The following is a 12,962-nucleotide window of genomic DNA, read 5'->3' on the forward strand; positions in this document are numbered from 1 at the left end:
TGGTTTAGACTCTCCAATGTAAATAGTGCCACATGGGGAAATGGTGTATGTTGGGCCAAACACCATATTGCCAATCTGAACTTCAGAATGTAGATCACTTGGCTGTGCATTTTGCAAAGTAGCTGATTCAGGGCACAATGTTTTATTACATGTGTGGGAGCCACTGCCACCGATACTACTTATTATCTCGAGTACTTATTCCGAGATTTTAATATATACATAGGCACAGATATGAACTCTTTTATACCAAGTTAGACCACTGGTCCATCTTGCTCAATACTGTCCACCATGGACAAGCAGAAAGTCTTCCCAACCCCTGCACCAGCTGAATATACCACATCCTGAACCTGGGACTATCTGCATACAAATCATATTTTCTACTTCTCCAAAGGAAGGATTCTAGGACTGGACTACAGGGGCAAGCAATTACATTTGCCCACTTAATGTATCTTGCCTTCATTCCCACCCCCAGTGCATACAGAAGGAATGCAGACAGGGAGTGGTGTTTACATGGGATTATGAGGCATAATGAATAAACTTTTGGAACAGATGTTGAGATAGCTGAAATAGATATCTATTTTCAGGCATTCACAAAATTCTTCCATCATGTCGCCTTCACATGGCCATGTCAGTGTTCACCAGACTTTTAACGATCCCTCGGTCATACAACATGATTGTTGAAAACAAAATATGTGAAGCAAATGTTTTTTATTTTAAATTTCTTTCCCAATCTTATTCTAAACATTTAGGGAAGTTAGCAATGATATCTTAAACACTAAAAATGAACTCTGGTGGCTCAATCCAGAGATCTGTCATGTGTGCACACAGATCTGTTGAACCTGGAGGCTGTTCTGTTCATTTCAGTGGAAAGACCTGATCCAGTTGAGCTTTCCTTTGTATATGAAGAATGAAATGAATGAAGAAGACAAATGCATGCATGCATTTGCCTATGCCATAAACATTGGCACAGAAGAATCAAGGTGAAATGTAGTAAAGACAAGGCTTAAACAATTCCAAAAAATTCAACAAATGCCCTAGTGCAAATAGACCCATTCTGTTACACCCACACCTCACTGTCTCTTACTTTGTCTATTGCCTACCCTGAAAAAAGTGAGGGAATCTTTTCTGGACTCATATTTCAGTAGATTATATGAAAGCTGCATGCAAACATTTAATCCACTTGTGTTTCCCTTCCTAATTCAGTTTACTTTATAAGCTGTCATAAAGGAAAAGAAACCCCTTGACACTATTATGAAAATTAGTTTTTTAAAAAGAATATAAATTATTCTATCCACTCGCCTAAGAGCTCTTACTACCATCACAATAAGATGTGTGTTTTTAATTTTTCAGAAAGCTAGCTCTTGACTGTTAGAACTGTGTGTGTTGAATACCTCCCAATACCAAATCTTAATAAATCTGAAAGTTTTCTTCTTTAAAAACTATGCAGTTGTTCACTTGAGATATATTTAAAGATTTTATAGGAGGAAGGCTTTGAAGGCTATAATTCAAAGATGAAATGGGATCTGCAGAAAATTGACACTTCAAAATGATTTATGAAATGTCAAAGAATTAAGTTAATCTCAAATTTGTGCAGCGCCGTCTCTGGCATGGACTGGAAATATTAGTGGCTAAGAGGCAGATGCCATAAGTTTCCAATAAAAAAATCATTTCGATTTATTACAGGCTAACAGCTCTGTGACAAACTTTCACCTATGAAAGCGAGAGGGCGAGAGAGAGAGAGAGATTAAGAGAGCAAGAGGGAGAAAGTGAGACGGGCTGAGAGGAGAACAGGAGGCTCTTAGTGTCCTAGTTCTAAGTTAGCTGTGTAGTAGCTGAGTATTGACTACAACACAGATCCTGGTGAAGAGCAGTTAGGAGAACAGGAGGAGACAGGAATACCAAACAAACAGGTAAGTCACAAATGTCTGAAGTTTAGTGAGAAACTCATTGTAGATGGTTGTGATACGACGGTGTCTTTTTGCGAGACTGGTGATGGTAATGTTCATTTGACAGCTGGGTCTCCAGCAAGCAGTGATTTTCCTGAAAGTACTAGACAGGAAAAACGGATGGATTCCAAAATAGCCTCTTGAATAGCATCCGAATCCCAGGGTATGGGGGTAGTGGGTGTGATGTGGAGTGGGCTAACAGAGGTATAAGGGATGAGGGAGGTCCTTTCTGGACCATTACTTACAGTTATTTCTAATGTTTTTCAGATCAGCATTATAGATAGTCCTGTGACTTTGAGTAGGAGGTCCTATATTTCTTTCTTGCAGTCCTGATTTAGAGAGCATTTTCCTTGAGGAAGTTTGGATTGCCGAGTAGGGGAATGCTAAATCAATGGGCTGGATTCCTCAGTCCTCTTGATGATTCATTACTATCAGATATTGGCTAACTTGAGAGAAACTGAAATTCAGTTTTAACGCAAAATGCAAACTAAAATAGGGAGATTTCCCATAGACTGAGTAGTATCAGAATGTTACTTCAGGCATAGATGTCTTACAAGGTAAGGAGAGAAAGCAATAAAATGAAGATTTTTTTCCCAAAAAGAAAAAAGTTGGCTGTCCTGCAAAAGCTGTGTTTTACACATTTGTTGACAGTACTAGTGCACATAATTCAATACAGTCAAGTCCCACTGAAATCAGTGTCAGTCGAACACATCAAATGGTGAACAGATCTGCAGCCTAGTTGGGCAACAATATTTATAAAATTGTTTCCTGTCTCCAATTTCAGAGAATATAAGAAAAGAGCTGTCCTTAAAATCAGGAATTATCTGCTATATTGACATTTTCATAGATGTGATTTTATTGTTAACCCCATGTGTGCCACACAGCATGGTATACTGACAGTGCAATCCTTAGAAGAGTTCCTCCAGTCTAAGTCCATTGAAATCAGTGGGCTTAGACTGGAGTAAGTTTGCTTAGAATTGCACTGTAAATGTTTAGAAACCCTGCTGTTAAATTTAGCTAGAGCGAGAAGCCGTCTGATGAGGCGCGGTGACCATATATGGTTATACGAAGTAGCGTTGCAGAACATACTTTTTGTTCCTGATATAATTCAGAGAATATTAAGATATATTTGTACAGAAAAAAAGAGAAGAGGATGCATATAGCTGGCCTATATGGTCGGACCACATTGTACTTCTACTTTACTTTCATTATTTCTTTAGAATGGGATAGCAGAATTTGATTCCTGACCATGGTGGTTGCAAGTGGAAAGTGGAAGTCCATAGGAGCAGGGAGTACAGGGAAGAGGTGGGAGTAACTGATTTAAAGCAAAGCAGCCCCCTATCTAAATCAGGCATCAAGATGACAAACAACACTGGTCAATCATTTTTAAATGGAGGCATAGCTGAGGTTCTATGTATCTCAGAGAAGGAAAGTTAATTTATGGCTCGGAAACTGCATGTTGCTGCATTCAGTGTATGCAGTGTTAGATTTAATCCCCACTGACCAGAAGGTAGACACACATGCAGCCTTACTGCTTAGATACCAGAATGAGAACTATTGCTGGAGAAGAGAACCCAGGAAACACGCTAGAATGTTAGAACTCCAGCTACGCTGCTGTTAGTGTCTGATCCATAAACTGTAGTTTGGCCATCTGTGCCTCAGGAGTGCTTCTGAATCCCAGTACCTTCTATTGGAATCACTGTCAAAAGCATAGTGTTGCATAGAAAATAAACACAAAGGTATCTGTGAAAACATACGTATTTGTTGTGGCATACAGGCTCCCATCTACAAGCTAATTTTCTTCTAATCTGAACAGTTTAGGCATCAGCCGGTTTGAATAACTGGGCTTGGGATCAACTCCAGCCCTAAAGAGACATCTCATTTCAAAAGCTCGTTCTTCCAGGAGCTGGACAAAGATTGAGAGCTTTTACTGCTGCCAAACTAGACTGAAGGCAGGACCCCACCCCCCACCCCCCACTATTCCTGCATCAAAGCATCAATTGCAACTAACTCTCCTGCGTCTAAGCTCTGAACAATCAAGGCCAGTAGACATCTGCTTCATTCACAGTGATTGCTGCATTTCATACCGCTACTTCTATTAAGCAGCTCCCACATGAAAACTGAAAACATACTGTATCTCATTCAATTTAGGTGCAGAGTAATGCTTTTCTAAGACAGTATCTGCAGTGATCACATGCATAATTGAAAACTTAAGTTTATATATTTCTTCATTTTTAACTCATTTTTGGATTTAATAGTGTTATTGCATAATCTATTAAAACGAATGCAATTCCTTGCCTTACAATGCAATCCTAGAAGCAATTTCTTGGGAGTAAGCCCCACTGAATAGACCTAAGTAGATCTATTTCACTGTAAGATGTCATTTTAACACAGCAACCCTTTGCACACTTACTTGGGAATATATCTTTCTGAAATCAGTAGGGCTTACATCTGAGTACACATGCCATAAGATACAGCTTCATGATTTCTTAATCATGTCATACTATGGACCTTATTATGGCCCAAAGAAGAGAAAGTAATTATTTCTTTCACTTCCTGTGTTATTTTTAAAAAAACTATGTGCTTTTGGACACAAATTTTAAGAGGCACGAGCTGGTAATGTCAGCAAGTTAAATCGATCTATTTCAGAAGATATATTTCATGAAACGTTCATATCTTCAATCTGGAAAAAGATGCATATTTTTCTAAGACCATATTTGTAATTTAAGATAAATTGGTAGCTCCTGAGAGAACATCTCTATCTTTTAAAAGGAACTTGGAAAGTGCCCATCAAGGTCTGTAGCCAACCAGCTCCACTAAAATTAACCATTTTTTCTTGAAACTTAATGCTGATTCTCACAGAAGGTCCTAGTGGGGCAAGCAGCTGTTCACACTGATTTCTAACATGCATGGAGATGGTTATTATTATGACCCTATAGACTTCTGAGAGCATTGACTTGTAGAATACAGTTAGGAATGGGGCTAGCCAGTGCTAAATTGATCTATGAATGGTTCTTTCCCCTCCCAACACAGCAGCTCACCCAAGTGTGCCTCAGTTATAAGTGGTTGTATCCTCAGAATTAACATATAACAGAGAAAATGACTGCGTTCTCATAAACCTTTCCAACATAAATCTTGCACATTTGAATCAGCCACCCATAGTGTTTATGGTGTACTAATTACTAACATTTTAAAAAGTTATATATAGATTTTGTGGAAAGGCTTTGCAAAGTGAATGGTGAAATTCAAACTCTTTAAGTCCCATTAATGGTCTCTTATGAATGTTTTTAAAGATCCATTTCTAAACGGTTTATGCCCAAATCCTCCTGGAAGTTGTTTCCCAGAAAAGGTCTACCAAGCTGGATTCATGACCTTCCCTGTCACAGCTATCACAGCACATGCCATGGACTAGAGGAGTCAAAAGCTGGCTGATCAAAGGCTGGGACTTGATTATGGTTCATGTTCCCCAGACAAAGACCCTTAGGGAAATAGAGGTAGCATGGGAGGAGGAACATAGATTGTTTTCACTTGGCAAGATTCCTGTTCATTTCTTGCTACCATGTGCCATTAGGACAGCGATGAGCTCAATGTTTGACTCTTGTATTCTGGGAGTTGGCAGTAATGAAGGGAGCTGAGAATCCTACTTTAACCCCTAGGGCGCTGTTAAATTTAATTCTCGGATGAAGGAAGAAGATGTGATGCTCCCTGTGTCTCTCGGATCCTTTTTCACTGACTATAGCAAGAAAGTTGCTTGGTCATATGAAAGAAATGTGTTGAAATCCACCACGGCGAAATGCATGCAGCGCCATCCTGATATTTCACTGCTTTTTGGTGGTATGCAAGAGTTAATGGCAATTTGGTGGGAGGGGCAAGGCAAACTCCAAAATAGAAGAAGGTCAGGCTCTCCAAAGACTTTGGCTTCCTTGCAGATGGTTTTAAGTTAGCAAGCCATCTGTAGAATATGCTGGTTCCATTTTATGCTTCAGGGCTGAAATGGAAAGAAGGCAAGAGAAGAATCCTGTTTGCCAGTGTCTCGTGTGAACCACAGTAAAAAGAAAAACTGTTGCAAGGACTTTTTCCAGGTGCCAAATCTACTATGACAGGCAGTGCTACTGATGCCACCTGCAGTGACATCCTCATCTTCACATAATGAGAGTGGGTTGGCAGCTAGCCATATGACACCTGAGGATAGCATGGTATTTAAACATACTTTTAGGATGTGATAAACTCACCAAAGAGGATGAGCATGTGGCTTCTAAGGAAGGGAAATCTGGAAAAAAGCAATATAGAGAGTTGTGACATCTTCTATTACATTTCTTGGCGCCGTGCAGAGTTGCCTGTAACATTGGATAAAGTGCGACAGTGCTGCTTAATCCAGATAACTGTTGTTTTCCAATAACTTTTTTTGGAAATTTGACTATTCATTGTTAACAACTCGTCTCCTCCAATAGACGTGACATTCTGGGGGCACATTAAACTGATAGCAGATGATAATTTTCCTACATATTTTCCACACTTGGATGTGAGATATGATAAAATCTTTGCCGCTTGGCAATATTATACAAGTTATGAAGATACCCTAGGAAAGCTCCTCTTGGAGCATCTTTATGTGCTTGTCATCTTCTGGTTCAATGAAAACTTTACAGTCTCATTGTGCCTACAAGTCTCTGGAAGAGTTCCTAAGTGATCTAGGCACGGTTTCTGTGCCTAGAGAGGTTGAGTAGCTGAAAGCAGAAGACAGCATCCTGGAAAAGACATCAATGCTTCGTGTCTCCATTGACATCACTTGTGAAAATATGGAGTCCTTCAGGTATGGATGTAGAATTCTAAGATTACATCCACTCATTACAGAAAAGATACATGGGTGGGGGAAGTTAGAACAATTCTATTGCTTGTATAATCCTGTTACAAACAGTTGTATATCACTGGGTTTTGATAAAATGTTCTTATTCTATGAGCAATGATGAAAATAACCAGACAGCCACCCTTTTCATGGATGAGGAAATAACCTAAAAGAGTATCTACTAAAAAAAAAAAGATGAAGAATATAGACAAAATGGCTCCAGATGACAATGGACTACATTCTCAATTCCCAACAATTTGTGTTAAAATAATGGACATATTTAATTAACATATTTACCCAGAAAAAAGCCTTGAATGTAAAATGACCCCTCTAAAAACATTATATTTTTAAATTACTGTACATAATTGTAACTCATATGTGAATTTAATGCAACATCTCTTTTTCTTGACTGCATATCTGGAAAAAAGCTTGCCTTTTTTATTCTTACCATTTTGTGTTGAGTGTTGATTCTTATTCATATTAGAAAGTGTTAGATTTATTTCATCTAAAATTGTTTAATGATAAAAGTTTTAAAATATGTAACACTAATTCCAAGTCTCCATCTTCAAATAAATCTTTCTACTAGATTAACTTGTTATGAATAAGAACAGAACTAGGATAGCATCCTGCTCTGCTTGGCCATGAAGTCCGTGTGATTTTGCCCAATATTACTGCTGTAGATGATAGTCCAATATGCAGGGGGGTTTTGCTTAGCTTAGGCATTAATTGTAGCTAAAATAGTTGTCTCTTCCATTCTAAATGCAATGCTACAGAGTAATTTTCTGAGTTTAGGACTGAAATAATTTGTTGCAGTTACCTGAGAGTAAGCCTCATTTAACATAATAATAACCACTTTTGAGTAAATAGGACTGCATTTTGTTTTATTTATTTTAAAGCATACGTAAAATTGTTCAGTTGCTTTAAAGGAATCATTTATAGCAATATGCCTTTCTAGGGAAAAGGGGGCAAACTCCTTATGATACGTCTTTCAGTATGTAGTTATGTTATTTAAAAGCATTACAGTCATTTGACATTTTATTTCTTCTCCCTTCATCCCAGTGAGTTTCCTCATTTAATCCAAAGGAAATTAAATCAATTTGTACACTGGCACAAATCAAACATTAAAGATCCAAATATTTGAAAGGTCTGTTCTCTAATACATTGTATAATTTGTAGATTCACTTTTCACATTCACTATGATGTGATGGTGACACAAATTAAATGCAGAGTGATCTCTATGTGGAAGGAGTTATGTATATTGCAAGGACCCTATGTGAGTATATTGCCTCTGTCTGTACTTCCCTGAGGGCTGGTTCATCAAGTGTCATGTTCAGAGGGAAGGTTTATTTATCCGATATGTTTGTATAGCATTTTTCAAAGCTAGTTCCAAACAGCATACCTAACACAACCCCCTCCCTCCCTCTCCAATTAAAATACAATAAAATAATTTTTAAAATTCAATACAAAATTTAGCATCACATTCACATACAAAACCTCCGCCGCTGAAGAACATTGATTAAGCAAATGCCTGTTGAAAAAAAAAAAGATCTTGCAACCATTTCAGGACTCTGCTGCTAGGTAGATGTTCTAAGGTCCATTGTTTAGGAGCTGCCACCATTAAGAGTTTTATAACTCTTTCTTAATTATTTTATGATTCTGTAGGCTGCCTTGAATTTCTCCAAGAAAGGCAAGCAATAATTGAAGTAAATAATAAGGGTTTGTTTCTGCCTATAACTGTCCCTAACATTTGAAAGATGGAATCCTGCTTGCCCAGATTATAACAGTGTTATGAACAGTAGCATTTTACTTCTGTTATAGGAGTGAATGATGGCCACTTTCATGGAAATTGACAGAGAAACACCTTTGGGGTGGAGGCTAAACCTGCTTCTTGCCTCTTGTGAGTCTTGTAATTAAGAATGCTTCTGCCTGCACAGCCCCATCTTGGATTCTGTATCTTGATCATACTAAAGCAAAGTGGAATGTTAGGAACTTGTTTATATAAGCAAGTACCTGTGACAAAAGCCCTATACACACATTATGGCAAATGCACATACATCTGTTTAAAAATAAAATTTGAGTTCGATATCTGGATTAATATGGGGTTAAAATTGCACATACAGCCACACATGTAACTAAAGAATGGCACAAGGTATGTACCTAAAAATTCATGTGCTCAGCTTGTATACATGTTTACTGTAATATATGTACAGAGCTAAAATGTTGCAGTGTAGCCAGCTCCCTGCTTTCACCGGCTAAGTCCTAAAAATTCCCTGTGGACTAATTGCCCCATAGCCTTGCAAAGTTGTGTGGTCGAGCCTGGATTCTCCTGAATGGCAAGCCCCGACCTTTACAAACTTATGCACAGAACTCAGTCAGTACACAGTCTTGGGGATTTGCTTTTTCTTTAGGGGATCTTTGTGGGAAATCATATTTTTTCTGCACACCTGGGTATCCATAAAACCTCCCCTTTCCAATGTATGTTTTGCATCAGTTCTGTATAAATGGCACGTTTCATATAAAAGGCATGAAGAGGACTTACAAGAAATGAAAGATACAAAAGAATAAACAACGAAACAACAAGAACCAGGTAAAAGGAAAATCAATGACACCGGCCAGGTATGAAATCAAAAAGAAATGGAAATAGTTGTAAAGATCTCATCTAGACTCCGACTTGTCTCTCTGGTACCACCCAGTGGCTTTATACATTAAATACAGCAGCCATGTCCTCATCTTAGATAAATGGAGGGAATAGCAAAGCAAAGAATTCAACAAGTCTCTGTCTGGATTGAGCAGGAACAAGGGGATGAAATCAATAGTTTTCTTTAGCAGAACTACACTTACAGAGGAAGAAGGGGAAACAATTCTGATCCCTCATTCTTCCTTCAGGCTCCTGCCAACTTTCCCTCTTCTCCCCAGCACGGCTATTCCTTTGCATCACTGGTTGTGATCTTTCTTGAGGTTGTAAGTGGGAGAGGAAATCTCTGTGCTCTGTGCCTGGATTGGTAGGATACACACCTCACTGTACTCTCTTCCGTCTGGCCAGGATGGTGGTACTCAAAAACCTGTGTTTTTGGAATTTATACAAACTAGGAATCATAGAATCTTAGAGTTAGAAGGGGCCATACAGACCATCTAGTCCAACCCCCTGCCCAGTGCAGGATCAGCCTAAAGCAAACTTTGTGGTGCTGCAAGCTTTGTGGTGAATGCCACAAGCTTTGTGGTGAACCTGTTCAATGAACATACTGTGTGCAGGAGCCACAATTACCCAGCGGCTGGACCTCCAATCTGTTTGCTTGTCCACCTCAAATGGCTACTGAGTGGCTCTACAGCTGCACAGTAGCTGTGGGGATGGTGTTTTGTTTCTTTGTAAGGGTAGATTTTCGTTCCCTTGCCTTGCAGGGATTTTGCATCTGCCAGTAAGTGAGATGATTCTACCCAGAATCATGGATGGTCAGATCAGGTAATGCACAGTGCAGTTCTAAGCAGAATGACACTCTTCTGAGTCCATTGATGTCAATGGAAGGGTGTATCTCTGTTTAGGATTGCACAGTATGTGGTGTGAGGTGGGAGCTATGCCTCCCATAAAACTATGCAAAAATGTGCATGTGCAAAATAAGAACAATAACATATTTAAATGAAGACCAAATGGTACGACTTTTTTTTAAAAATGTAGAGTTTGTTATCTCTGCCTGATTGATTTGCTCACTATTTATACAATTGGCTGCCAAGTAGCCAGCAGTGACAGCAGGTCCATGGAGGGCAAGGCTCCCATCCATCTCTTTGAGAACGCCATGTATGAAACATGGCCATTTGCACTGGACTGTATTGTTTGAATACATGAAAAGAGAACATGACAAACAGGCTCTAACTATTCACAAATCAGCCAAACTGATCAGCCCCCCAAAAGTGCCCTGCTGAAACTGTGGGTCTAATCAGCTGGTGCTTGAGCATCCCTAGTACAAACTGTAATTCACAAACCAGCTGCAAGCCCTAGTTTGAAATCATCATCCTCTCTAAAATCAAGTACCCAGTCTAAAATGGGCTTTCTACCTGGCACAATCTTATATATTTCTTTGCAAATTAAGTATAATTGGTTTCAGTGGCTCTTTTCTCCATGTACACAAGTTTATGATTGGAGCTTTAGGGTCTTTGAATTATCCAGACTCTTTCTTCAGTCTGTTCAGGGTGTGAAAAAACCTCCTAAGAACTAATGATCTCAGCAACTACTGGTGCGTGCCCTAGAATTTGACATGACTGTCAGGTTCAAGCAAATCATGGGGTATTCTCCTGAATTTCAACCATTAGGATTTACTATATAGCCACTAATGGGGCCATCTTTCTTTATTTGCAGGTGAGTGTATCAGATTACACTTCTGAGTGCCATTTGTCTACAGAACAGCCATGGCAGGCCAGAGAGGAGGTAAGAGACACCAACCAATGTTGTTTCTGTCCAATGGTATCTAATATGATTTTTCTTGGGAAGCTCTGTTTCTGGCCTTAGAATGGTGGAAGCTATATTTAATCTGTTGCTGTCATCAGTTCTCAAGTGAATCACAAGTACTCTCTTATAATTGCTGACGTTCAAAAATGCAAGGAACAAGTACACAGTGCACACTCGAGATGTGGTCCCAGGCCCATCTGCTCCTAAAAGTTACAGCCCTGTCAAATGCCTATTTAATGGATCACTGATTCAAAGGAAGTAAGCACTCACTGCTGAACTCTAAAGTAAGGAGGACGCAAAACTGCACTGGACACAAAACTGCACCGGACACTGACACCATGCCTTCTATTCACTGGAAACTCCTTGTAGTTCATAACTGGTTTCTGATGTCTCAACGATTACTTGCTCTTTAAAAGCTTCCCCAGTGCCTAAAACTCTGCCAAAACTCCAAATCTTCTTTATATAAGTACCATGGAGAAGGCAGAGAACATAATGTGACTGGGTCAGTGGGTATGGGGAAGAGATTTCCCTGTCAGTCCCTGACAGGTTCATCATCAATTCACTAGTACAATATATGCAAAAAAAATGCCCTCCCTCCACATGCTAGCCTGTAACTGCTAATGAAGCTCCTTGATGCCATGGAATGTCTATGAACATTTCCAATACATCTATCACTGATGTAGAATGCTAACAATCAGAGCTGCTACAATGTGGAAAATAGATTGGCTTAGCTCAGAGCTGAACTAGATGAGATCAATTGCACAATGCTATGCAAGTGTCTAGAATCAAGTCTGTGTCTATTGGTCTGTGTCCATTTTACTCCAGGTGAACACGTGTCCTGTAGCTCTAGTCCATGTAGTCACAGTTGCAAGCGTCCATGGTCATAACCAGCAAGTCACCATTGCAGAGGGTCAATTTTGGGTGGCTTCTGCTTCCCTCTCCCTTCTTTTTGCCCTTAGATCCAGCTTACACCCAAACTGGCATGTTTTAAATTCTCCCATTTTCTAATTGATGTTGCTGCCTCCCTACTTCTCCTTCCTTCACCCTCCTTCCTCCTTAATTTCCTCCTCCTCCTCTCCATGCAGTATCTTCGGTTGGGATAAGGAGGGGGTGGGAAGAAAGATCGTGGTAACATGATTAAGCATCTGAGCAAAAGTTCAGGAGCATGCCTGATACATGAACTTGAAAAAGATGAGCTGGGAGTACTCATTCTCCAGTTTGGCTCGACAATACAGAGCAAATTGGGTAAAATTTGGCAATATACGATTTGGGGATCTGGGAGGAGCATTTTAGGACCAAATTTTACCAAATTTGCTGGGGACCTGTTCCTAACTGTCCTCTAAAGACTCCTCAAGTTTCAGGGAGATTGGACTCTGGGGAGTCAATGATCCATGTATTTCTGCAGCTCCTGTCAGTTTTTCCCCACAATAGGAACAAGTGGGGTGGCTGGGGGCAACTTCTTTGGGGGGGCCATAAAATAGCTCCCCAAAGTCCAATCTCCCTGAAACTTGGGGGGGGGGGCGGTCTTTAGAGGATAGTTAGCAGTAGGTCGCCTGAAAATTTTGTAGATTTATTTTGCAAAATGCCACCCCCCATTTTCCCGGAGAGCCTCCATAGTTTCCCCCATAAGGAATAATGGAGATCAGGGGTGGCTGGGAACAAACAGGCAGGAAAGAGTTGATTCTAGCTGATATCAAGAAAAGCTGCCACGGCTCTCTAAGTGGAGATTCTC

General features: G+C 39.7%; 1 protein-coding gene across 1 annotated transcript in view; it reads left to right on the top strand.

The window, feature by feature from the left end:
• The first annotated feature begins 1,713 nt into the window (after nucleotides 1–1,713).
• IGFN1 (immunoglobulin like and fibronectin type III domain containing 1) overlaps nucleotides 1,714–12,962 on the top strand; it is a 58,266-nt gene continuing 47,017 nt past the window's right edge. The window contains exons 1-2 of the mRNA XM_054981183.1: nucleotides 1,714–1,910; nucleotides 11,141–11,209. Coding sequence (XP_054837158.1) covers nucleotides 11,191–11,209 — 19 coding nt within the window. The 5' untranslated portion in view covers nucleotides 1,714–1,910; nucleotides 11,141–11,190. The remainder of the gene's footprint in view (nucleotides 1,911–11,140; nucleotides 11,210–12,962) is intronic.

The sequence above is a fragment of the Eublepharis macularius genome, chromosome 5, assembly GCF_028583425.1.
Source record: "Eublepharis macularius isolate TG4126 chromosome 5, MPM_Emac_v1.0, whole genome shotgun sequence".
NCBI lineage: Eukaryota > Metazoa > Chordata > Lepidosauria > Squamata > Eublepharidae > Eublepharis > Eublepharis macularius.